This window comes from Muntiacus reevesi, chromosome 22, assembly GCF_963930625.1.
Source record: "Muntiacus reevesi chromosome 22, mMunRee1.1, whole genome shotgun sequence".
NCBI classification, from domain to species: Eukaryota; Metazoa; Chordata; class Mammalia; order Artiodactyla; family Cervidae; genus Muntiacus; species Muntiacus reevesi.
The window spans coordinates 43,378,242-43,406,206 of NC_089270.1; the positions used below are offsets into that span (position 1 = coordinate 43,378,242).

At 37.9% G+C, this 27,965-nt stretch overlaps 2 protein-coding genes and 1 non-coding gene across 3 annotated transcripts in view; 2 read left to right on the top strand and 1 right to left on the bottom strand.

Annotated features, from left to right (window-relative positions):
* CLOCK (clock circadian regulator) overlaps nt 1-27,965 on the top strand; it is a 332,535-nt gene that overhangs the window by 130,900 nt on the left and 173,670 nt on the right. The window lies entirely within an intron of this gene.
* On the top strand, nt 41-27,946 carry NMU (neuromedin U). Its single transcript, XM_065914626.1, has 10 exons — nt 41-225; nt 7,230-7,288; nt 12,134-12,181; nt 16,287-16,346; nt 17,767-17,796; nt 17,887-17,937; nt 19,700-19,774; nt 22,618-22,671; nt 23,421-23,460; nt 27,834-27,946. The coding sequence occupies exons 1-9, from the start codon at nt 126-128 to the stop codon at nt 23,454-23,456; spliced, it is 513 nt and encodes a 170-aa protein (XP_065770698.1). The 5' UTR covers nt 41-125; the 3' UTR covers nt 23,457-23,460; nt 27,834-27,946.
* Nucleotides 24,287-24,358, bottom strand: TRNAC-ACA (transfer RNA cysteine (anticodon ACA)). Its single transcript has one exon. It is a non-coding gene; the product is annotated as a tRNA-Cys (tRNA).

The window sequence follows — 27,965 nt, forward strand, 5'->3', positions numbered from 1 at the left end:
AAAAGTTGGCCGCGCGTGGGGCGGTCGGTCTGGCCGCGGAGCCGGGAGAACAGCGCGCCGGGGACGCGGAAGCTCAGCCGGAGCACTGCTCGGAGCGAGCGGCGGGTGCAGCGCAGGGTCGCGGGATGCCGCGAGTCGCGAGCCGCCGGCCCGAGCCGCCCGCGGGACATGTGGCCGCCGGGTCCCCGCTCCTGCTGCTGCTGCTGCTGCTGTCCGCCTGCGGAGGTAAGAGGACCCCGCGCCCCCTGGGACAGCCGCGCCGCGTCCCGTCCAGTGCCTCTCCTCCCCGCTGCAGTCCTCGATCTCTTATCTCCTTTTCTCTTTCCTCTTGGCTGGCGGGATTTGCCAGCCCCTCGTGCCGCGGTGCACGGGTCGCCACCCCAGGGCAGTCAGGGCGCACGTGTCTGTGGCCCGGCTCGAGCCTGGACCTGCGCCTGGGCGAAACCCCCAAGCCGGGCAGTCTTCCCAGACTTCGGATGTCCAGCCCGCATGATTTATGGGTAACGGGAGTTAAAATAATGAAAATGAAAATGCTTTTCCTTTGATTGCAATTACTGGAGGGATTGACAAGGAAGCAAAACTAGAGTGGGTGTGATACTTCCCCTGCTGACGTGAGGTCAACTTGGAAAGTGCTCCGCTTTCTTGGTGAGTGAGCTCCTGGACTGTTCAGGTAACCCGGAGCAGTAACAGGCCCCTTTCCAGCAGTATGGAAAAGGAAGAGCGTAGGCTCTGGGCCACGTAGGTTATTCCGCACCGGATCAGGAATATAGAGTCGGAGAAGCAAGTGTGCAAGCCCGCCTTTCTGTCTCTGCTGCAGCTAAAGCCATTGAAGGCAGCTACGATTTGATAGTAACAAGGACTTCTGTCCCTCGCTTAGAGGAGGTGAAAGTGTTCCTTGCTCGGTCGTGTCCGACTCTTTGAGACCCCATGGACCGTAGCCCGCCAGGCTCCTCTGTCCATGGGATTCTCTAGGCAAGAATATTGGAGTGGGTTGCCATTTCCTCCTCCAGGGGGTCTTCCCGACCCAGGGATTGAACCTGGGTCTCCTGCGTTGGCAGGCAGAATTCTTTACCATCTGAACCACCAGCGAAGCCGTGGCTTAGAGGAAAGATGGGGGGGAAGCAAAAGCAAGATCTGGAAGGGGTGTCTGAAGCTTGGGGCTTGGAGTAGAGTAGATATAACCTGTTCCAGTGGAAAGATCACTTCCCTGCTCCCTCAAGGTTACCTTTCCAAGTAGCGTGAGGGGACCATCCCTCATCTCCCAGCTTTGAGCCAGGGCCCTCCCGGGCCAGTGGTAGCCCTACTAAGATCTTGACTTTTCTAGATCTGCAACGGGTCCCCTTAGTTTCCCTCTGCTCTCCTCTCGGTAGTGTAAGTGAGGGTTGTTTCATCATTGTCCATAATGTTAGGACTAGAAACCATTAGTGTGGGAACCTTCCTTATTCTGTAGCCCAGCCCCCTATTAGAGGTGGGGGAACTGACACATCATTCTTTTCCTAGTGGAGCTATTGTTATTGCTGTCCTCTTATTGTGTTCCCCCTTTCCTTGGGGCATTTGAGATTCAGAGAGGTGGGGACTCCTTGGCTTGAAAAGCAGGGTAATTTGGTTGTGAAATGTAAGCAGTAGAAGCTAGGAGACCTAAACCTTCTCCATCGCTTATTCAGCAGTGATACAGCATGCCTTTTGCAAAGTCACGTTAATCTTTTTCCATTTTAAATTTGTTATTGGTAAAATTAGGATGGTCACTTTTATCTACCTTATTCAGAAAGCAGATAATCATAGTTTAATTTTTTTTTTCTCTGTGAAGCAAATTTACTTTCCATGCATGGTAAGTACTATATGCTTGCAGTGAATTTTGCATCAGTGAGAGAGAACTTCTTTTAGCAAGGGGATACAGTGGAATTTTCAGGCTCCTGGTGATTGGGCAGAAACTATAGAAAGCAGCAGCCATTTTCTAAAAACAGCAAGTCTTGGGTGTTATTTCCAAAAGAGGGTATCTGCTGGTTGACCAATCATCTCGTAAATATCTCCACTGTTTCTCAAGTTAAGGGATGAGATACCTCTTTCCCTACACAGAAATCCCCCTAGAATACCTTTTTGTGTCTTCTTTCCCCGTCAGACCTGCTGTTAATGCTAAAAAATTAATTTTATCTCTCTAAAAATGTGATGAGAAGGGAAGAGGGTGAATTTACCCTCATCTGATCTGCCCTGATGATCTGCTATATTCCTGAGCTCTGACAGTAGCACTGGAGGAGAAGCTTAACATACATAAGCCAAACTAGGAGATAATCCACCAAGATTAATCATTATGCAAGGTGCAAGTGGATGTATCAGAAAACAACAAAGCAAATGCCACAAAGTCAGAGGAAAAAACTCATGTCAATAAGTGCAGCGTCCTTGGCAAAAATGAGTTAGCAGAGCTGCAATGGCAATAAAAAGGTAAAGGGCCAGCCACAGAGTCGGTGGCTGGAAACAGTTTACCGTTCAAAGAACATTAAAATGAAGACAGAAATTTCCTGAAAGAGTGGTACCTTTGGATATCTGTGACAAACTGTCACTTGACATGGCCTCTGACAAGAAGTGATCAAGTGCCCAAGGCTAAACTAAGAAGTGTCTTTTCCTACTCATGAAATAGTTCTTGAAATTCAGTCAGCAGTAATGATTTCTGATTTCCAAATCCTACACTAGCTAAGTACTAGCAATGAGAAAAGAAAATGGACACTACTTTTAGAATAGCCAGATCTGCTTTTCTTTCTCTTACACATGGTGTATTTACAGATGCACGAGCTGTTGATCCATATTATTTGCATTAGTTTTATTGTTCAGTATAAAACTAAAGGTTTCCCTTTATGAGATAGTGTTAAGTATAAATATCTTGAAACTGATCAAAAATAGTGCAGTTGTTAACACAGCATTGTAAACCAACTGTGTGTGTGTGTGTGTGTATGTGTTCACTTAGTCATGTCCAACTTTTGGTGACCCCATGGACCGTAGCCCACCAGGCTCCTGTCTATGGAATTTTGCAGGCAAGAAAACTGGAGTGGGTTGCCATTTCCTACTCCAGGGGATCTTTTGGACCCAGGGATCAAACCCATCATTGGCAGGCAGATTCTTTACCACTGTGCCACCTGGGAAGTTCTACTCTTAATAAAAGCCCTACTTTTAATAAAAATTAAAAGCAAAAACAAAAGAAATCCAATGCCATTATTAGGATATAGAAGAGAGTGGCACTGTCCTGACAGTATTTGGGAAAGTATCTAGCACTGCTATTTGATAATGTAAAGCCCACATCCTGGGTATGTCGAGAGGAAAAACACATCAACTTTAGTTAACAAATAGACAAAGGGGAAATTTTTTCCTCTTACGTTTGGATTTAGTCATAGGATATTAAAGCTTTTCTATAAATTATAGGTAAACATTTAAAAATTCTGGTTTTTCTAACCTTTCTACCCTGCGACTATGTTTATTGTTCTGTGTAAGAGCCACAAAGTATCCCTTTTTTATTATATAAATGCTTGGGACTAAGTTAAACAGTGGCAGTTTTGGTGTGGCCGGCGCCAGCTTGGAGAAATCGAAGGAGACAAAGTCTCAAAGGTCTTGGTAAGGCTGTAGGGAGGGGGTGCTTCCGCTTTTCCTGGAGGGTGGAGGATAGTCAAGAGAAGAAAGAATGTGAAATTGTGTTCACTAAACAGAAATGCCCTGTCAAACAGAGATTAACCCTGGTATGATGAGTGGAGAAATCAAAAGTACAGGCAGGTGAAGACTGCATCCAGCAAGTGAAATTCCTTGTGTATTTCCTTGCATCATACTTGACTCTGGTTCTCTTCAATCAAATACTGCTCTCTCCCTTTATCCCCCTTTCTTTTACCTTCCTCTTTTTCAAAGCTGTGTATGCTGGGTAACAATAGGTGAGTAATGCATTCAAGCTGTAAGGAATGGCCTGATGGCCTGTTAGATTTTTTTCATGAGAATATTTATGGAATATTTTGGAATTATTCAGACTTGTTAAAAAGTTTAAACCTAAAACGTTTCTTTGAGCTGCCTAGTTCTGTCAAAAAAGAGGCATCCTCTGTTCCTTTCTGCAATGCAGTGCTCACTGCCTCTGGCTGTTCACTGTTATCCATGGACCAGCCGCATCCGTTTATTACCAGGAAGCTTGCTAGAAATGCAGACTCTTGGGCCTGTACCCAGATCTCTGAATCAGAATCTCATTTAGTCAGATCACCAGATGTTTTGTATAAAAATTTGAGAAGCACAGCTTTATCCGTTTCTGAAAACAGAATGAACTTAGAGTAACAGTCACCAGACAATAGTGACTTTGAGATATACCTTTGGGCTAGGATAAGAAATATATAATTGAGAAGTGTGTAAGATTGTTTGTGCAGCTAGAACAGCTGTCCCATGAAAGGGGATTCACATAAATGAACTCTATGGACGACATGATCCATGTAAGTTACTTCTAATGCTGAGTACAGAAAATGTAGTTAAATACTGGTACTTTTATTGGAACTTAGCTTCAGTAACAGTATAAATTTGAGTGAACTCAAAGCAAGACTTGACTGAAAAGTGGTAGAATTAGGGGGGAAAACCTGTTAGGATTTGGAATCGGTCATACCTGGTTTGAGGGCTTCCCAGGTTGCTGAAGTGGTAAAGAATCTGCCTGCCAATGCAGAAGCCACAGGAGACCCAGGTTGGATCCCTGGGTTGGCAAGATCCTCTAGAGGAGGACATGGCAACTCACTCCAGTATCCTTGCCTGAGAAACCCCATGTGCAGGGGAGCCTGGCGGGTACAGTCCATCGGGTCACAAGTCAGACATGACCGAGCCTGCACGCAGACCTGATTTGAAATCTGCTTCTGCTATGTATGTATGTTCGTGACCTGAGGCAAATTGTTTAATCTTTCCTTGCTTCAGTTGCCTCATCTTAAAATGGGAATAAGGAGAATAGCTACCTTTAAAGGTTGGTTTCAAGGTTTAAGAACATGACACGTTTTAATGCTTAACACAGCGCCTGTGGATGCCCTCATGGCTCCAGTGGTAAAGAATCCACCTGCAATGCATGAGACCCAGGTTCCGTCCCTGGAGCGGGAGGATCCCCTGGAGAAGGGAATGACAGCCCACTCCAGAATTCTTGCCTGGAGAATGCTATGGACAGAGGAGCCTGGTGGGATACGGTCCACGGGGTTGCAAAGAGTCGGGCATGACTGAGAGACTAACACTTTCATTTTCATAAAAGGGTATTTTCTTACCTTTAGTAAGAATAAATGTGTATATATATATATATATAAAATAAACAATAATTACATTTAATACTTACAATTTATACAGCATGAATTTGCAAATTAAACCTGTGAAGAAAATATTACTTTAGAGGATATAAGCTAGTTAACATTTTATTTCAACAATAATTAAGGCCTTAACAAGTAATTCTTTTTTTAAAAGACCTTTTCTGAAATACAGTTTATGAACCACAAAATTGATCTGTTTAATGATGTAGCTCAGTGGTTTTTAAGTGGACTTAAAGAGCTGGGCACTCATTTGCCTATCCATGTTTCCTTTTTGTCTATTGATTCGAAAGAGTTCTATCCTATAGGGATCTCTGCCATCACCTTTTTATTAAATATGTTTCATATATTTTGAGAGTTTTTGTTTGTCTTTTAATTTAAATTAATTTGTGATTTATGGTATAAATAAGTTTTCATGAAGGTGGTCAAAAGGTACAAACTTCCAGTTAAAATAAAGTGTTAGTCACTTGTGTCTGACTCTTTGCGACCCCATAGACTGTAGCCCACCAGGCTCCTCTGTCCATGGAATTCTCCAGGCAAGAATACTGGAGTGGGTTTCCATTTTCTTCTCCAGGGGATCTTCCCGATTAGGGATCGAACCCTGGTCTCCTGCATGGCAGGCAGATTCTTTATCATCTGAGCTACCAGGGAAGCCCTACTAGTTATAGCAAGTACTAGTGATTTACATACAAATAAACATAAAGTTTACATAAAGTTATGCTATAACATTGTATTCATGCATGTACATGGATTTTATGTGATACTTCATCATCTAAGTTCTCTTTCATGATCACATTAGGAATACCCTGGAGGCATTGTGTTACTTGAAAAATGTTATTTCAATTGGTTGAATATCATTCTTTATACTATTTAGGTCAAACAAGGGCCAGCACTAAACCCAAACTAAAAAAACGTGTCTGTAATAAATTTTTGTTCCTGCATTACCATACATCGTGGCATAAGTGACTCTTCAAGCATTCTGAATTAAGTAGAATGGATTTCTTACTTTTTTTATGCTCTGTTTTACAAAACTTTTAGTAGTTACTTCTCCTTAACAAATGAAGTATTGATTCATCTCTACCAAAAAGAAGAGAGAGAGAAAGGAAACAAAGAGTGGTGCAGCTATCACAACAACACGGTTTGCCATCATCCCCCAAACATCTCATGTCCGTTTGCAGTCAGTCCCCATTCCTATCCTCAGCCCTAAGCAGCCAGTAATCTAGCACAGTAGATTTGCCTTCTCTGGACGTTCCATAGTAATGGATTCATACATTTATATGTATGAATATAATCTTATGCATTTGCTTATTTGATTTAGCACAATCTGTTTGAGATTCATCTCTGTTTGCAGCCTATGTCAATAGTTCATTCCTTCTTATGGACCACAATTTTCCATTGTATGGATGTACTACATTTTGTTAATTCACCAGGTGATGGATATTTGGAGTGTTTCTACTTTAGGGCTATTATGAATAATGCCACTAGGCATGTTCATGTACAAGTTTTTGGGTGGACATATAAGTCTTTCACTCTTGAGAGTAACGTCTTTGTAATGCTATTAAAGTTTGTTTAATAATTATGTCTCCTTGGTTGCTGGTGGTTTAGTGGCTAAGTCGTGTCCAACTCTTTTGGGACCCCATGGACTGTAGCCCTCCAGGCTCCTCTGTCCCTGGGATTTCCCAAGCAAGAATACTGGGGTGGATTGCCATTTCCTTCTCCAGTGGATCTTCCCCACCCAGGGATCGAACCCCAGTCTCCTGCATTGCAAGGGGATCTTTACCAACTGAACCACCAGGGAATCCTTATACTGAGTCAAAGCCGGAGATACCTAATGAACTAGGAGGATAATCATATACAGTGAAAAATGAGAAATATCATCCAAAAATGAATTATATATAATGTTTAGTTTTAGGAGAAATATTATAACATTAACTTTATTTTTAGGTGCTCCAGTATTACCTCAAGGATTACAGCCTGAACAAGAATTACAGTTGTGGAATGAGGTAAAGAATTATCATTACACAAATTAGTGGAAATTTACCCTTTTTAAAATTATCACAAAAAAAAAAAAAATAAAATAAAATAATCACGGTAAAGTGAAATAATGTAATTGAGCTTTGCGATTTTAGCAACATTCTGAATTCATAATTTTTTTTATTAAATGAAAGAAGGAAAGATGAAAAGAAACCAAAAATACTGTAAATGGTGAAGATGGCAGAAATAAATCCTAATAATAGAATAATGAGAATAAATATGAATGTGCTAAAATATACCACTTAAAAGAGATTATCAGACCAGATGTTAAAACCAGATTCAGCAACATGGTCTATGTAAAAGTCACACTTGAAGCAGAAAACAAAAAGTGGTTGAGAATGGAAAATGACATAGCAAGTAAATATGAACTGCACAAAAATTGGAGTAGCAGTCTTAATATCTGATAAAATAGAATTCAAGTACATGAACCATTTTAACAGATAAACATATGCTGATAAAAGAGCAACAGAGCAAAAAGATCCATCATTAATATGTATTAACAGAAGTGAAAATGAAAGTGACCCCACGGACTATACAGTCCATGGAATTCTCCAGGTCAAAATACTGGAGTGGGTAGCCTTTCCCTTCCCCAGGGGATCTTCCCAACCCAGGGATCAAACCCAGGTCTCCTGCATTACAGGTGGATTCTTTACCAGCTGAGCCACAAGGGAAGTCCAAGAATACTGGAGTGAGTAGCCCACCCCTTCTCCAGTGGATCTTCCCAACCCAGGAATCGAACCAGGGTCTCCTGCATTGCAGATAGATTCTTTACCAACTGAGTTATCAGGGAAGCCCATATTAACAGAAGAGTCTCCACACTTATTTAAGAATTGATAGAAATTCAGGGAAAAATATATAAAAGAACATTTGTAGTTGGAGATTTTAATATACCTCTCTCAAAACTGATAGTTAAAGCAAATAGCACATAAGTAGATATGTCAAAGACCTAACAATACAATTCATAAATTTGAGCTATTAGAAGTATTTTAAAAAGCATGTACTAAATAGTATGCACATTCTTTTTGAATATAACTGAGGCATTTAAAAATGTAGACTGTGTCTTAGAAGACAAGAAGTTTTCCATAAGTTAGAGACGGTCCATTTAAAATGTTTTCCAATTATAATGCAATAAAGTTAGGAACTATCAGCAAAGATATAACTTAAATATCCCATTTGCTTGAAAAATATATGGCATTGGTGAGTAGCTCTATGTTGAAAAGAATTATATAAAAATATTATAGGTCAAAGTTTGTATGCTACAGCTAGAACAGTAGCTAGAAAGAAACTTCATATATATTTTTCAGGACAGAAGAAAATTTAAAAACAAATATCCTTAGCATTCAGCTAAAAAATGAGGGGAAAGAACAACAGGGAAAATTCAAATAAACAGGAATAAAGTAAATAATAAAAATAAGGGCAGAAATAGATTTTTAAAAGAGAGAGGAGGAGAACAACAATATTAACAAAACCATATATTTATTGCTTCAGAATGTTAATAAGCACTCATAGTGCTGATTTTAAAAAGGCAGAGGGAAAGATAAGGATAAAAAAGGACAAAGACTGAAAAAGTAGATCATCAACAAAAATAGAGATTTTATAAATATTTTAAATAAGTATTATAGGCAATTGGCAAAAGTTTGTGCAACTCTATAAATAACACTAAAAACCATTGAACTGTACACTTTAAATGGATGAGTTTTATGAAATGTAAATTGTGTCTCAATAAGCTGTTACCCATCCCCCCAAGTATTATGGACAGCTATATGGTGATAATTTTGAAAACGTAGATGAAATGGATAAATTCCTAGAAACAATACCTTATGTCCAAAGGGTGCAACATTAATACATTAAGTATTGAAGAAACAATTTCTTCTTTCCTTGTAAAGTGAAAGTGTTGGTCGCTCAGTCGTGTCTGACTCTTTGTGACCCTATGGACCGTAGCCCACCAGGCTCCTCTGTCCATGGGATTCTCCAGGCAAGAAGACTGGAGTGGGTTGCCATGTCCTTCTTCAGGGGATCTTCCCAACCCAGTGATCAAACCCAGGTCTCCTGCATTGCGGGCAAATTCTTTACCATCTGAACCATCAGGGAAGCCCTCTTCCAATCAATGGTCAGAGTCCTCCAGTACTATGTCTACATACAGTAAATGTAGCTAAAGGATCTCCATAAAGTATAAATTTCCTCTAGAATTCTGTTATATAATGTTCACCTAGTTAAGGAATTTCTCTTCTCCTTTCTTAAGAGTTTTGTTAATCCTAAATAAAATGTGAACTTAATCAAATATTTTACCTGCACCAACACTGAGATAAGCAACATGCCTGTCAACCACAAATTGGCACTTGCTGTGGGTGCTTGCCATCTACCTCTACAACGATTAAATTGTGTGCACCTATAGCTGCTGACCTTCAACACTTCCTGAAAAAGTTCAGGGTGGAGAGCAGAAATGAAGCACTCTGTGCTTCGGGACGGAGAAGGCAGTGGCACTCCACTCCAGTACTCTTGCCTGGAAAATCCCATGGACAGAGGAGCCTGGTGGGCTGAAGTCCATGGGGTCCCTAAGAGTCGGACACGACTGAGCGACTTCACTTTCACTTTTCACTTTCATGCATTGGAGAAGGAAATGGCAACCCACTCCAGTGCTCTTGCCTGGAGAATCCCAGCGACGATGGAGCCTGTTGGGCTGCCGTCTATGGGGTCGCACAGAGTCAGACACAACTGAAGCGACTTAGCAGCAGCAGCAGCAGAAATATATTAATAAGATGACAAATTAGATAGTGGATATTAATGTAGAATATAGAAACATGTATTTTAGCTTGAAATTATATTTCTGTGAAAAATCTTTGAAAAAACTTTTAGATGATAATCAAATGGAGTTGTAAAACCACTATAAATTCTTTTATAAAAAATATTTTAAAAAGTAAAATGTTTAGAACATATAGTTAAGCTTTCTACCAGAGGTTTTCAAAATTACAAAGCTATTCAGACACTAGAAACAGGTACTTTTCAAACCAAAAACAGAGACCTAACCATTTTCAAAGGGATTCATCAATGGACTCCACAGAGTTCTCAAAAGCAATTAGTGGTACTTAAAACCATCAGGGCCATAAATTGAATAAAATGAACAAGTGCTTACCCAAAGGGAAAGACGGCAGGCGGTACAGCTCTGCCTTTTAAAGAAAGGAGTACAGAGACTGAAAAGCATTGCAATTATCTACTAATTTGATTAATTGGAGTTTTTTCTTATTCTGATGTTTTTATTCAAGCAATATTGATGCTCTGATTAGTGAACCCTGAGTTTCAAGGGTCTTTGGACTTGACTACGTCACACAGATGGGCAGCCTGGGCTGGGGGTGGACAGCTTACTCTTGAGCAAATAACATCTTCAGATACCTAAACATCACTCTTTTGGGAGGGACCACTTCCTCCTACACTACTAAGGCAAACTTTATCATGTTTGGGGAAGATACAGTAAGCATTGGTCACAATTCAAAGCTTAAAAGGGTATCTTTTGGTTTTCCTCTCTCAATTGACTTCTTTTTTATGTCCTAAAAGCTCAATACAATTTAATTAAAGAGTATTTATTGATCACGTATTTGAGCACATTAAATAGCCCCTGACTGCAAGAAGTTTAGCGTGTGTGTGTGTATGTGTGTGTGTGTGTGAGAGAGAGAGACAGAGAGAGAGAGAGAGATTCTGAAAAGAATCTTTAGAAGAGGGAGCAGGTGATGGACACAAGGAACAAATAGAATAAAGCAATTCTCCCAATACAAGTTTTGTGAACGTAAAAAGGAGACACAAACATATGTTTTTCTGTAATACTATATGTTACCACATATACTTTTGTTATTCTCTAGGTTAGAGAATCAGATATTTTAGTTCATGTTTTAGTTTACTTCATGTTTACTGGAAACAATAAGGAGCTTAAGAAATTATGATTGAAGGATATAATTATCCTCCCTTCAGTTTAGTGTGAGAAATTAAATTCAACAAAGAATTCTAGAATTAAAAGGAGACCCCTGAGATGTTATGTCATAAATAGAGCTCAACCTAAATCATCCCAGACAGACAAGAATCAGTCCCATTTTTTCCAGTCCCATTTTAAAAGGCCACTAAAGTCATAAATGCCATTAATTACTCTAGACCCCCAGCATAGTGCTTAACTTCTCAGCACAGTTTTTAATGATTAATATAAATCTCTTATACTATAGTTTAAAATCTTTTGAAGTTTCTTTTAAGGATAAAAGCTGAGGACAGCTAGTTGTCAAGCATAATCAATAAACCTTCATTGTAAAATAGAACCATTTTCTAATGCTGGCTTCTTGATAGAGAACTAGAAGATGGCTCATGTTGTGTAAGAAAAAGTTTTTACTGTATACTCTTTATTGCTTAGCATGTATGCTATTTTCCTGTTAGTTTAGATGATGTGATTAGATTTATATGTAGTAAAGAACCACGTAACAGGATGCTCCTTAATTTTGAGGCCATTCTTTAGTCACCACACAGATTTCTCAGGCTGAATAACACTAAAAGTTTTTCCCTTCAATGTTTGAAGCATCTCTTATCTCTGATGATCCCTACAACTAGAAATGGGGATGTATACCCCTGTGCCTGGGGTCAGATCTTGGGGAAATTCCAATTCCAAGACTTCCTTAGATAGTTTAAAAGGCTCCTCCTTCCCAAATCCAGAGTCCTGAACAGTCATGGAACCTTCATTAATGTTTTACAAGTAACCTGACTTTATAAAATCTGCTTTCTGTTTTTTTGTGATCGCCTGTCTGTTTCCAGGATGTAACTGGAATTTTCATGTTTTACAGATAAATGACGCTTGTTTATCTTTGTTGTCCGTGCATCCACAGCCTCAGGTAATTCCAAATGGAGTTGTTTCAGAGTGATGTAAGCATTTGTGTCATGCTGAAATACTGCATTTCTCCCTCTGGACCTGTCATGATTTTATGGACTTATTAAAACATGTCAACATATTGGAAATTATTATATCATTGGCAGGTAATAATGAGTGCCAAGAGTTTATGTAAGGTGCCAGGCTTTACCTCTAAGAACAATAGATATGCAGATAAAGTACCCATATTTTAGAAAGTAAAATGCTAATTTCAAAATCAAATTCTGTGTTAAAATGTGTCTCTGGCTGTATTAAGGGACTAATATCCTGGTCCCTCAATTGAGTTTTCAACCCATGGAGAGATGAACTTACAGAGTCAGATTTAGGAGATAAGAATATCATTGTAACTGAAAAGTCAGTTTGTGAATGTGGCCTTAGATATGCTGACCTTGCTAAAACTACCCCCAGAATTAAACCGAGGTTTAGTCAGAGACTCAAGCTGATTGCCAGAATCAGGTTTTGTGCCCCAGGGCAGTGACAAGGCAAGAACACCTGGCCAGAGAACTGGCTACCTGAGAGGCAAGTGCTGGACAGAGCGCGCCCAGTTTCTTGCTCCGAATCATTGGTCAAGTTAACTCATTCCTATTCTAAAAGAAGGCTGGGGAGAGAGGAGTATTAGTCCAGCTCCTATACCTGGAAGTGATACCACCCAGGGTTCCTGGCCTCCGCTAATAAGTAGAAATTGACTAGAGGTCGGGCAAGAAATTCAGACAAAGGTTTTTTGGGGCCCCTGTTGCAGCAGAGAGAGCAAGAACAAATAACAGGTTCCCTTGCTCGCACTCCCTGGGTGTTGGGGTGGGGAGCTGGTTCCTTTATATGGGGTGGGGGTAGGGGTATGTCCAGCGGTCGGGCTGGAAGGATGGCTTAGGCGTTTTGCCCACCTCTCTGGTGGTGTCCTGGAGAAAGCAATGACACCCCACTCCAGTACTCTTGCCTGGAAAATCCCATGGACGGAGGAGCCTGGTGGGCTGCAGTCCATGGGGTCACTAAGGGTCGGACACGACTGAGCGACTTCACTTTCACTTTTCACTTTCATGCATTGGAGAAGGAAATGGCAACCCACTCCAGTGTTCTTGCCTGGAGAATCCCAGGGACGGAGGAGCCTGGTGGGCTGCCATCTATGGGGTCGCACAGAGTCGGACACGACTGAAGCGACTTAGCAGCAGCAGCAGCAGCTGGCGGTGTCCAGTGCAGACTCAGTTCTCCTGCTTTTGCTCCTGGCTCTTCAGAAGTAGCGGTTGGGTTTTTTTGGTCTATTGGTATCTTTTTGTTCATAATTTGCCCCAACTGCCCAAACATCAGTTATTTTTAGTCCCATATAGTTTCTTTGCATTTTGTTGCTCAAGGAGAGCTTTGTCCAGGTACAAGCGTTGCAGCAAAAGGTCCTGGGTGCCCGCCTGTCTCAGAAACATGGGGAGCAGTGGGAAGTCAGTGTGCCCTCACACGTCTCTGCTGGACGCTGCTGCTTCTGTCTGCAGTTCTGTCCCTCAGTGCCAGTGTAGCAGTTAGCCTTTGTGTCGTACTAGTGAATCAGCATCACTAGTCTCCTGATCAGAGAGGGCTCAGCAGAGGCTCTTGGCTCAGCCCCTCTCATTGCAGTCAGCTCCGTGCCTGGGGTGACCACTGCACGGTCTGGCCAGGGTGCAGTGCCTGTCCTTCACACAGTCCTTCCAGAATGTCATCCTGGCCGGTGTGGAGTAGCAGCCTTGTAAAGTGCTCCATTTCTGCTGCCTCACTGGGTCCTCAGCCTGCAGAGGACCACCTGCAGTACGTTACAGGCATTAGGAGGTAAAGAGAAACCAGAATCACAATAGGTTGATGTTTATGAATGATATTTCAAATTGTTTGAGGAACCTTGGTGGATATATAACATGGGATGGATATTAATCAGCACACAAGCTTTTGCATTATATATAAAATTCAGGAGCACCCTCAGAATCACTTTTATGTCTGCAAAATTAAAAGGATGAATTTTAAAGCACTCATCTAAAAACCATAAAAGTAAATTAGGCTTTTATTGGCTTTGGAGACTGTGTGCCTTTTGAGGAAAGCTTGGTAAATTTACTATGAAAGCTTTTACACTAATTGATACCATTAAAAAAAATAATTAATTTTCACATTAGCTATGATGCATGTGATTCTCTGAAGAGTTCTTCAAAACATTTTTACCAAATAGGAAATAAAGACTCTTTTAAAAGGTCCATGATAAAAAAAATAAAATATTAAAAATCCCATATGAGAAAAATCCTTAAACAACAGTTGCAGCTCAGTGAATACTGGCTTCATGTAAAAAGCTGCTGAAGGAAATAGAATTTGTTTGGAAACTTTTTCTGTCAGACTTCAGTCTTGTTGCCACACCTCATCTGACTTAGAAGCTGTTTTCTAAGGAGACACCCATGTATCTGAATTTATTCTTCTTTGAGCTGAGACACATGATATCACTAGATTTTTTTATTGTTTTGTATTTTGCAGCATTTCTAGATGGGCCATAAAAAGAAGTTTCAGGAATTTATTTCTAGATTTTTCTGGGTGACCTGCATACCCAACCGTGAAGGGAAAAAGTGAAAGATATATCAGTGTTCACACTCTATTTTTTCTCTCATCTAACTCCTAATCATAGGCTTAGCAGTCAATACCAGTGCAAAACTAGGTCAGACAACCTAGCTGTGTGTGGTACTGGGCAAGTAATCACAGTCTCCTAGAACCTCACTTGCTTTATACCTGAGAAAAACAATTCCCATCCTGTATATATCAAGCTGTGTTTTAAGGACAAAGTGTGATTGTGTGTATGAAAATGTTTTATAATTTACTGAAATACTACATACTTATGAACCATTTAATATAGTTAATAAATACCCAACAATTTGCACTGGGCAGGCAAACAGAACAAAGCAGGCCTCTGATGTGCTAGGAAAGGTGTTCAGAGAAGCTGCTTCGTGACTCCACCTGTATCCCTAAGCTATAGCCTACCCTGTTAAACATGTGTGTGCCAAGGGCAAGGGTCTTAGTGGCCCTGAATAGTCCATGACATATCTTCTGAATTAGCAGGAACTGCAGCTGTAAATCAAGCTTTGCAGATCACACATTTTTTTTAATGCTACTGCTGTTAATTGCTCTGTCTGTGGCACTGTGCTAAGAGCTTTACCACATGTAATCCTTCCAAGAATTCTGCACTGATGTTGCCATCCTTGATTTATAATGACAGGAACTGAAGTTGAGAGAGGTTAGGCAACCAGCCTAAGGTTACACAGCTAATCAAGAGGAGAAATGGAATTTGCACTGCTTGAGTTGCAAGCTGCTCAACTCCAGAGATGCTCCCCCATCCCATTTCAGCTTATTATTTCCAATATGTATTTATTAAGTAATCAATTGTTTCTGATGTGACTATGCTGAATTCTGTGCAAAGCAGGTTTCGCCCCTGCTTGTCCCTCTGTGCTCCTCCTAACCACACCCAGCTGGCTGTAAGCCACAGGAGCCCTGCCCTGCTTCTAGGCTCAGATGCTTTGAAAAACCTGATCCTGGGGTGTTCAGTCAGCAACCTAGAAGGGTGGGAACTCAGTTCAGGTGAGCTGTGCATGGATGGCCTGGCTTCCTCCCATCCAAACTCCCATTGTTTGCAAACAATTGCAGGATTTTCTTTCTTTCTTTCTTTCTTTTTTCAAGATTTTCAAATTAGCCAATAATGAGTAAATTCAGCTGGGTTCACCGCTTTGGCATGTAGATTCAGACTTAGCAGCAAGCTGAGAAGAATAACCGCTCTTTTTGCACTTCCTCAGTCATAGAATTTTAGCAAATACTGAGAAGTTTTATATCTGGACCCCCAGTGGAAGCCTTAATCAGTGCATATGTGCAATATACAACTTTTTATTTCCTTGTTGGAAAGACAGTTTTACTTTTAGGAGCCAAATTTTTTGTCATGAGAGAAAATGAAGAATTTCAATGGGCCATAAGAATTCTATTTAGGGTATTGAAATATATATCCTCATGATCCTGACATTTTATGGTTATTTCTTCTGTGCAAATATTGTTAAAACAGAAGCATCGTCTGTGTATCTTCTTATTTATATTAGGCATCCAGTGCATTGGAGGAGCTTTGCCTCACAATTATGGGGACTCTACCAAAGCCCCAGGTAAGGTTCAAATGGTGTTTAATTTGTAGGCAAAAACAATTGCTCAGAAATATCTTGGAATTCCTCCTGGAAGGAAATACACTCAATTTAGGAAGCATGCTAAGAGGAGCTATAAGAACAAACGTAAGTTGATTTTGGATAAGAAGCAAACACTTCAGTTTCTTTGATGCCTGAGAATTTAGGGTCATATTAGTGGAGTTTGCAATCATCTAATTGGAAAATCATATGCTTCCCTCAAGTATAAGATGTGTTCTAGTTCTGATGAGAGAAATTTGGGGTCATTTTGGCTCTTTCTTTCTCCCTGAATCATACTACAGTTGGAGACCACATGCATTTTTCTAAGCTTGGAGGTTAGGGCACTGTACTTTGTCAGAGAGGACATTAATAATGCAAAAAAAAAAAAAAAAAAAGCAAACTGTATTGTCCATGTCGGTTTGAAAATTATATTCTTACTGTGATGTCTTGGTTTCTTATTAAAATTATTATTTGATTCTTCTGGTAGAGCTTTTTGTCCTGAAGTGAGGCAATGGGAACTTGAAAAATGGCATAATGTACCATACCTCAGTTGATGTTCTATATCTTATAGGTGAACTAATTTAAAACTACCTTATTAAGGATAAAAGCCTCAGGTTTAGAAAATATTTTTCATTAGTAGTTTAACCTATTATCGTTGGTGTGTTCTGATTTCCGTACTTCACACACGCAGTAATTCAAAGAAAACTTGATATTTTAGAAACATAAATATTTTTGGAAACTAAGTGTTTACAACTGTATTTTTTTCTGATGTTTTTAATGGTGACATTTTCCAAACCACTTAATTGACTTTTTAATTAAGAGGAAATATATGACAATGGTGTTTACCCATGAGTTTCTATTTATATTAAAAGCAAATAAGAACAGAAAAGAACAACAAAAAGGGAATGATATGTCTCATTCTTTTTTTTTTGATATGTCTCATTCTTAAAGACAACTTTTTGGAATGAGAGAGAACTCTGGAAAAGCTTATGGAAGGAAGTAAAAATAACTGATAAGTCTTACTATGCAGTGACTATTATAAATAGTTTGATGTGATTCCTTCTAGTCTTTTTCTCTGAATATTCTATCATGTGATCATATCAGAGTTTCCTATTCCACCACTACAGAACACTCATGTTTCCAGTTTTTTGCTCTTATGAATAATTCTGTAGTAGAGATCTTTTTTCATACTCTTATTTATAAAGTTTTTAGTTAATTGCACATTTATTTTTAGAACAATATGTACTTAACTAATTTCAGTCTTATATTTTATATATAACATATGTAGCACATGTTTTAAGAATTATAATCTTATAATAAATTATAAATTGTATACATTTATAAATTTTATACATATTTCTTATTATTTTCTAATATAATATATTTATAAATCTCTTTTCAATAGGAAGCAGATGAAAAAGATAACACCAAAAGGGTAAGGTGATTTAATAAGTATATACATTTAAAAATAATCAGGAAACCTCTGATCATTCATAGTAAAGCTCACTGCTTTTTTTTTTAACAGTTCTTATTTCATTATTCCAAGACTCGAAAGTTGGGCAATTCAAATGTTGTGGTAAGTTGTAGAATTACTTATTAGCGATCACTTGTATTTTTTTAAAAAACTTTTTTGCAATTTATCTCATAGAGCTAGATCAAGATTCATGGTTTTTTTTCTTTAACCATTTATATATAAATGAACAAATGGAATTCAGTATTTATTATACATTTGTTTTATATCTCAATAGCTACAAGTACATTAAATCCATTCATTTATTTATTCATTCAACGATTATTTACTGCGTATGTTCTATGTACCAAGCCAAGCACAATTCTAGGTACTAGAAATAATGGCAGTAAGTGTCATGCAACTTACATTTTAGAGACCAAAAAATGCAAATATGATTAAGTAAATCATGTTGGTTTAGATGTTGATTAGTGCAGTGGAAAAAGACTTATGCAAAGTCATTTTAAGAAATATTTAAAAGATGACTGTCAAAAATGTAATTATTGCCTGCAATGTGGGAGACCCGGGTTCGATCCATGGGTCAGGAAGATCTCCTGGAGAAGGAAATGGTAACTCACTCCAGTATTCTTGCCTGGAAAATTCCATGGACAGAGGCGCTTGGAGGACTACAGTCCATGGGATCGCAAAGAGTTGGACATGACTGAGTTACCAACACTTTAACTTTTTCAGAAATATTGACTTGTATTCCTAAGAGCTCCTTACTTGTAACTAGGCATTTGAGAATTTACTCTCTCAGATTAGCCAGATACCAATAACTTTAATTCATTTCACTTCTAAATTGTGTGGCTGTAGTGGTGGTTTTCTTTTTGTATGCATGGATTTATAAAGTGCTAACCAACCTATTTCAGTGTTTCAATTTAGGATAATTAAAAATTACTTGACATAATATTCTTTCTAAGCTTGTGACTCACTATCATGGGCCATTTTATGGAATGAGGAACATAGTGTATTTTAAACATATGTTTACCTGTAGGAACGTGACTGTAACTATAACCTTAGTTTTAAATATTTATCTCATTGAATAACAACTTCTCTTACATGTGAGGAGTTGCAAGTTAGGTTATATGGGCTTTAAACCAAATACACGTTGAACTGATTAACAGGTAACCATCATAGGTGGCTTAAAGTAATCCCTTTGATGAATGAATTTAATGTTTGTGAGAAGGTTCCATTTAAGCCATGCCTTTAAAATGAAACCGTATCAGGTAGCCACATGTCTCAGATGTGCTTTCATTTTCTTCTGCTTGACGTCTTGGGAATATGTATGTTAGTCACATTTTTCATGATCAATGACACATGGCCATTTTTTGTGTCTCCTGTTGTCTTGTTCCACGTGTTTAGTTTTAAATGAAATATATATTTCATAAGGAAGATTACTAGATGTGTGTACAGTATAATCTTCCAGATGAACATGTTCATGATGGAAAACTGATTCTTAGAGAGTTGATTTCATTTGTCCCAGACCGTTCTTCGTAAGTCTGGAAGCAGACAGGCGCCTTTTTGCTTTTCAAAGATACAGGCAGGGGTTTTCCTTGTTGGCTGGTGATGGAGTTCAGGCCCTCAGGAAAGAGCTTCATCAACAGAACGATGGAGATTCCCAGCACAGAACTGCCAACTTTTATTCCATCCCTTGGCCTGTTCTCCACGGCTCTCTGAAATGCTCACAGAGGACTGTCTTGGGTCACATCTTTTTTCTTTTCTGGCTGGAGCGAGCATAGTGGGTAAAAGCAAAGGCAGATAGGAAGCCGTCTTTACGCCCAGTGCTGGGAAGCTGGTGTGCTCATCATGCGTGTGTGTTCGTGCCCCTCAGTCGTCTGTCGTGCATCCGCTGCTGCAGCTCGTCCCGCGACTGCATGAGAGAAGGATGAAGAGGTTCAGACTGGACGTATGTAACCGCCTGCACGCGCGCTCCGCCCCTGCGTGTGGGCAGCCCTTTCTGCTTATCCCGAGGGGCGGTGGTTTGTAAGATCTTCCCCCATAGGCCTCAGGTAGCAGCCAGGTGGCCTGCAGAAGAGCGCTGGTTTGCAGGAGTATTTTCACACTCAGGAGGAGGAGCACTGGCCCCCACCCCATAGTATGTCCTTCTAACTCAGGCTGTGGGCAGCGAGGAAAGCCTGGATTAGACTTCCTTTCAAGGATCGGCCCCTCCCAGTGAGGCAACCTGTTCATTCTTGGTTTGAGAAAGGACATTCCTATCGAGTCATTAGATAGGAATAGGGGGAAAGATCAAGGACCTTTACTGACCCCTCTGGGTACATGTGGCTTGAATGACAAGCCTTCTATCCAGGTAGCAAAAGCATTAGTTAAGAATAAGGTTTATGAAGTATCAGAATTTAAATTAAATGTAGGTATTTTGTTTTTTTCCACAATTAGCAAAAATATGGCCCAAATTCAGTGTCTTATGTTTAAGGTAAATATAGCTGAGTTAACATATTTTTAAACTGGAAATTGTGACATTTTTACTGCCCTTTGAAAAGAATCCTAATTCTCTCGATGATGAAAGTTTGTAGGCATTGTTCTTATGTAATGCCTTCCATTATTGGAATACATTATAGTTTTCAGTCTTACGGGATCTCATTTTATTCTTTTGACAATTCTGTTGATACTTACATAAGTAGTATTATGCCTGGTTTACAAAAAGAAAAACAACTCAGAATAAAGGAGTTTCCCAAGATCACAATAGTGAGTGGGATTAGAGATTACAACAATTTCTTGACTTCTAGTTTAGGGAAATATTTTTTTTCTACTATGTCTACTCTTGAATATTTCTGTTATTTTATTGTTAAATTTTTCTTAAGTACCATATTAATTTTATTCTTCTACTACCAAAAGTTTTCAAATACTTTTAAAAATGCATACAGTTTAGGCAAAGAAATTCCTCAAAATTTATTTTTATGATCACTATCTCCTCCCTAAATGCTTCACATGGTTGAACTAAGCTTCCATCATGGAAGACAATACTGCTGCCAATTTTAATGAGAAATGGAAGAGGAACTGTAGTAGCCCCTTAAAATTTTAGAATTTCCAACATGAAAAAATCAAATCAGTTGTCAACTTTCTAGAAGTAATATATGCTTTTTGAATTAAATTTTACTTTCTGAAGAGTCTTGACTTATGAATAGTGTAAAATTTCAATGTAAAAATCCACTTTCTTAAAATACACCAGCAAAATTAATAGTTTACTACAACATTTCAGTGTTATTATTGCAAAATCAAAATGACTCAGTAGCGTGGCCAGCTTCGTACTTTGTTTCAATGTTCCACCTTGAGTGAGACTGTTTTCAGATAAGTAGCTGAGAGCATGAACTCTAGCTTGGTAGTAATATCTTATTGGACAAACAATAGCTCCAAAAAGTATTTCACAGCAAACTAGGCTTCCTAGGAATCTATGAAAAAAGAAAGTAAAACACGAATTTAAAAAAAAATTACAGTTAACTATGGACTTTTCTGGGCCTAAATTGCTGAATTTTAAACCATATTTTTGATAGTGAAATATTTTTGGTTCTTAAAATGAATTTTCAGATTTTAGTAGAGTCAAACACTTTCCTTATATTTTCTTTGCTGGACATCCTCAATTCCATCCCAAAATGGATTTTAGCATTACCTCCCAAATTCTTTTATATACTGTTCTATCACCAATGATAAGACTGAAAAGAACTGTGTGTTTGAGTTTGAAAACTTTAAATTTGGGCACATTTTAAGTTTTATGTTATCCTATCTTTCTTTTTCTCTGCTTAATATAAAATACATAGCTGTTCTTATGTAACCATATAAATATATAGTTTTTATATTTACATTTTTAAATATTAAAATTTTCCATCTTTAAAGTAATTTAGGGGGATTTATAGTCAGGATGAGAATTTGGTATAGAATGTTCAGAATTTAAGATACATTTGTTATAAAGCAAGGATTTCAACATTTTAATAGCTTTCAGGGACATTTCTTAAAATCTAAAAATATGATTATGTTTATGGAATATTGGAATATTTGAAAATGGTCTTGATCACAAATTTCATAGTGATTGCTGTCCTGATACTTATATAAGTAGTTTTTGAAAATAGGAAGCTACAAGAACCAACATTTATAGAAATTATAAAATGTTACATATTTTTCTAATAAGTTTGAAATTAAATGTTTGAAAAAAGAAACAGTTCACTGAATAATCAGTTTGTTCCTTTTTTTTAAAATTACTATTTCAGTATATATAAGTATATGGGGAAAATTTCCTCTGAAGTCTCAATGAATAAATATAGTTTACCAAAATTACCCCTCAATTTCAATTTAAATTCCTGTATTTGTGTATTTTAGCTATGACACAGTTCTATTTTATATTTTTTGCCTGTTCATTTGTTAGCACATACGACATGTACTATAAAGAAATTATTTTATTCTAACAAAATGCTGAAAGGAGATTTTAAACAGTTACTTATCTATGAAATGTCTTCTGCCTACTTGTTGATGAATATACATACAATTGACAAATTTCCTGAAAATAGAACCTGTTAGACTGTTAAGGAAATTAGATTAAAATACAATACTCTGATCTCACTGCTAGTATCACTGAAAATTCTTCAGGTGTAAATACAAAACTTAATGATATGAATTGTATACCCAAATCCTTGATTCCCTCTTTATTTAATTATGGTGGTTGAAAATAACTATATCCTCAAGAAGTATTTGCACTTACTTTTACTGTTTGATTTTTAATATCCTCATTTTCTCTTCCAGGAAGAATTCCAAGGTCCTATTGCAAGTCAAAGTAGAAGATACTTTTTATTCAGGGTATGCATATACTATAATTCTTTAAAAATTCAATCAATATCAGCATTGAAAACTATTTTCACTGTGCATTTATTTATATTAACTTGTAAGTTTTAATTGTTTTTAAGTTTATCCCAAGATATTTGATATCAAGTGTTACAGTCTGAGATTCACTTCTGTCACCAGCTTGTTGCTCTAATATTATGGTATCTCTGATCTCTTCTCTAATCCAGTATTCATGGTTGTAAATACCCCAAATAGCATTCACTTGTTTCATGGTTTAGTTCCATAATGTTTCATCTGCAGTAAATAAGTGTCTCAAAGGTATATTACTCCTTAAGTTTTTTTTTTTTTTTTTTTGGCCGCACCACGTGGCATTCAGGATCTTAGTTCTGTGAACAGGAATTAAACCTGTGCCTTCAGCTGTGAAAGCATGGAATCTTAACCACTAGACCACTAGGGAAGTCCTGATACTACTCCTTAAGTTCTAATGAAATACTGAGCTAAAGAAATATTAGCCAATGGAATATTTAGTTAAGGAAGGTCAACATTATTATAAAGTCTAAGCAGAGCCATATAGTAAGATTTGCATTTTGGAAACTAATTCTAACAATAAATTGGAGGAGAATGGACTGAAGGAAGGAGGAAAATAATAGATAAGGAAGAAGTAATGGTATTATTATCTCATTGAGATCATTAGTCTGCTTTCTATGAAAATTAACTTCCCTCCTCAGTTACATTGCTTTGTTTCTAACTTAACTATTTTCCAGCCACGCAATGGAAGAAGATCAGAAGGTTACATTTAAAATGGTATGTATATCACAATTCAACTCAGTTTGAAAATTTCTCATTTTCACATCTTCACAAATTAACCTATGCTCATTTTCACATCTTCACAAATTAATCTATTATTTGATTAATGTATACATTAATATTCAATATAAACACTGCAAAGATAGAGGCTGTGAAGACTTCATATAATGGAAAATGCTAGTATTTTAGGACCAGATTTTCTTTGCCCATGTCATATGCACCTCACACTATGTCACAATAGTCATCATCATTTTTGCAGACATTGACCTAATCATCGTTTACTATACAAGTAGAATATGTCAGAGGTTGTGTATTTATTTTGGTAATCAGTATCCACAATAGTGGGCCAGAATTTACAGACTGAATGCCTTTCTGTCCTCCAAGTAACCTATATTCAAAGATTCTTTGTAAGAGTTGTGCTTACCATCTTTAGAGAACTAGAAAAATGTGGAAAGACAGGAGAACATGACTTCTGCTTCAGTACTCCCAGAGTTTCAATATCTGTGTCGGAGATACAGTAGACCCTAAGTAGCTACTGAATGGCCCCACACATACTTAATAAGTATGTTAATCTTAATACTTATTATACTGTAAATTTTAAAATTAAATGCACACTGATAGATTTACACCAGAGAAATAAAACAATATTCTACTAAAAAGTTAGCAGATGTGACATTCACAAAAGTGACATTAACATTGATGTCGCTCAGTCGTGTCCGACTCTTTGTGACCCCATGGACTGTAGCCTACCAGGCTCCTCCATCCATGGAATTTTCCAGGCAAGAGTACTGGAGTGGGGTGCCATTTCCTTCTCCAGGAGATCTTCCCTAACCAGAGATCGAACCTGGGTCTCCCGCATTGTAGGCAGATGCTTTACCATCTGAGCCACCAGGGAAGTCGTACTAAACTAATCCTAAATGCAGATTCTATGCTGAACATACTTTTGCAAATATTTCATTCATATAATTTAATCTCAACCCTTGAGTACATATTTATCTTAAGAATGTAAAATTCTTAATATTTTTTTCAAAGAAACAAAAATCAAATCACATATTTTAACTAAAAAAGATAACACCAAAATTATACAATTTCTAGAAAATGAAGGTAATGGAAACACACATGTTAAAACTTATGGACTCTGACAGAACCATATTTTGTGGAAAATTCAAGACTTTAAGCACTATCAAGCAAGAAAGTCATGAAATTAAAAACACTTGCTCCTTGGAAGAAAAGTTATGACCAACCTAGACAGCTTATTAAAAAGCAGAGACATTACTTTGCCAACAAACTTCTGTCTAGTCAAAAGTTTGATTTTTCCAGTAGTCATGTATGGATGTGAGAATTGGACTGTAAAAAAAGCTGAGCACAGAAGAATTGATGCTTTCGAACTGTGGTGTTCGAGAAGACTCTTGAGGGTCCCTTGGACTGCAAGGAGATCCAACCAGTCCATCCTAAAGGAGATCAGTCCTGGGTGTTCATTGGAAGGAGCGATGTTGAAGCTGAAACTCCAATACTTTGGCCACCTGATGCGAAGAACTGATTCATTTGAAAAGATCCTGATGCTGGGAAAGATTGAGAGAGGGAGGAGAAGGGGACGACAGAGGATGAGATGCTCGGATGGCATCACCAACTCAATGGACATGAGTTTGAGTAAACTCCATGAGTTGGTGAAGAACAGGGAGGCCTGGCGTACTGCAGTCCATGGGGTTGCAAAAAGTTGGACATGACTGAGCTACTAAACTGAACTGAACTGAAGCAAGAAAGAGTGAGTGAATTAGGAATTTAAGTCAATAAGTCAAAAAGAACAATGAGGTAAACTTCAGGAAAGCAGAGGAAGCATTATAAAATGGAAGATGAAATTAATTGATTATAAAATAGTAAAATACAAGAACCTGTAAATAGACCAAAAATCTGATTTTTTAAATAAAATATGTAATAAAGGGCTTCCCTGGTGGCTCAGAGATTAAAGTGTCTGCCTGCAATGCGGGAGACCTGGGTTTGATCCCTGGGTCGGGAAGATACCCTGGAGAAGGAAATGGCAACCCACTCCAGAATTCTTGCCTAGAGAATCCCATGGACGGAGGAGGCTGGTGGGCTACAGTCCATGGGGTCGCAGAGTCAAACAAACTCTCCCAATTTTCCTAGCCTAATAATCAATGAAAAAGAAAGAAGCCAGAAATATATGGAAACACAAATGAAAAGAGAGAAATTAAAACAGATATAAAACTAATGGTAATCATAAAAGTACTTTGCAAATTACTGTGGCTATCAGTTTGAAAACCTAGATAAAATGGAGGCTGTATAACAAATTAGCTGCTACCAAAATTGACCCCAGAAAAAAGAAAAAAAAATCTAACTAGACTGATGACTTTGTGTGGGAAGAAATGAGAACATTATCTGGGAACTCTCCCCTCAAGGTACTAGGTCAAGAAATTTTGGATTTCCCAGCTCAGTGAAGGAAGAAAAATTTCAAATACTTTTATGAAGTCAGCAAATACTAATACCAAAACCTTACAAAGTTAGTATAAGAAAGGAAACTGTAGGTCAATTTTATTTATAAATATCAATGCAAACATTAAAAAATATAGAAAATAGTATTCAGCAATATATTGAAAGAATTATGTAACCCCATGAAGTGAAGTTCATTCCATCAACTAAGATGGTTTAACATTAGGAAGTGTATGAAAATATTTTCACCTTTAAAAGAAAAATTTTTATAATCAACTCAGTACAGGTATACCCCTGTTTTATTGCACTTTGCTTTACTGCACCTCACAGATATATTTTTTACAATTTGAAGGTTTGTGGCAACTCTGTGTTGAGCAAGTTTATCAGTGACATTTTTTCCAATGGCATTTGCTCAATTCATGTGTTATGTCTCATTTTGGTAATTCTTATAACACTTCAAACCTTTTTCATTATCACTATATTTTTTACAGTGATCTGAACAGTGATCTTTGATGCTACTATTGTACTTGTTTGGGGGGTGTCGTGTCCACATCCATGTAAGGTGGCAAAGTTAACTGATAAATGCTGTGTGTGTTCTGACTGCTCCACTGGCCAGCGAGTCCACTGCCACTCTCCCTCTCACTGGGTTTCCCTGTTTGCTGAGACACAATTCAGTTTTGAAAGAAGTGCTACTATGAATAAAATGCTGTCAAACAGCATTGTTTGCTACAGAAAAATTGTTCCTGAAAGGAAGAGTCAATCAATGTGGCGAACTTCATTGTTATTTTATTTTATGAAAATGCCACAACCACCACAGCCTTCAGTGACTTCAGCAGCTATCAACATGGAGGCAAACCGTCTACCAGCAAAGAGATTATGACTCGGTGAAGGCTCAGATAGTGGTTAGCAATTTTTAGCAATAAAGTATTTTTAAATTGAGGTATGTGCATTGGTTTTTTTGGACATGATGCTATTGCACACTTAACTATTGTATAGTATAAACATAACTTTTACATGCACCAGGAGACCAAAAAATTTTGTGACTTTTTTTACTGAGATAGTCACTGGAATCTAACCTGCAGTGTCTCTGAGGTATGCCTATAGATACTTTTGGCAAAGTGCCACATACATTTCTGATGTTTTCAAAGAAGATCTTATAGAAAGAAATTGGAAAAGAAATTAACAATATTTATATAATGATCTCAAAGTCAGTAGAAGACTTGATAGTAAAACATTTTGGAGTATTTCTATTAACATCAGAAACAAAACAAGGATGCTCTGTCTCCTTTTATTTCATGTAGTTCTTAATGCAATAGCCAATTCAGTTAGACAAGAAAAAAATAAAAGATACAAATATTGGAAAAGTGAAGAAAAAATTTCATGTGCTCATGGGACATACTTATGAACTTGAATCAACTATATTTGGTATTAACTCATGTTTCAAATATGACAAACATTCCTAATTTTTACTTGTTTTAAGGAACTAGAACAAAGAGTTAATGAAAAAGAAATATCTTTTATAATATTACAAATGTTGAGACATTATAAAATGTGAACACAAAAATTTAATACTAAGTGGGAAGAGTGTCTGATTTTAACACCAAACTAAGTGTGAAAGTGAAAGTGAAGTTGCTCAGTCGTGTCCAACTCTTTGCAACCCCATGGACTGTAGCCTGCCAGGCTCCTTCATTCATGGAATTTTCCAGGCAAGAGTAGTTGCCATTTCCTTCTCCTGGGGATCTTCCGAATCCAGGGATTGAACCCAGGTCTCCTGCATTGCAGGCAGGCACTTTACCATCTAAGTCACCTGGGAAGCCCATTTATAGAGACGTCTATACTAACAGAAGTATATATAGACTTGTATATGTATACATTCATATACCCATCTGTACTTAAACTTTTCTTTTTTTTTTTTTAAACAGAATGCCAGCTATATTCTGCAGAATCAATGCTATGGGATATAAAATCTACTGATTTTTTTTCTTTTCTTCTGAAAAGCAATCCTTGCTAAGTTTAACAAGTTTGAGAATCCCTGTGTTATAAACATTCTTAGT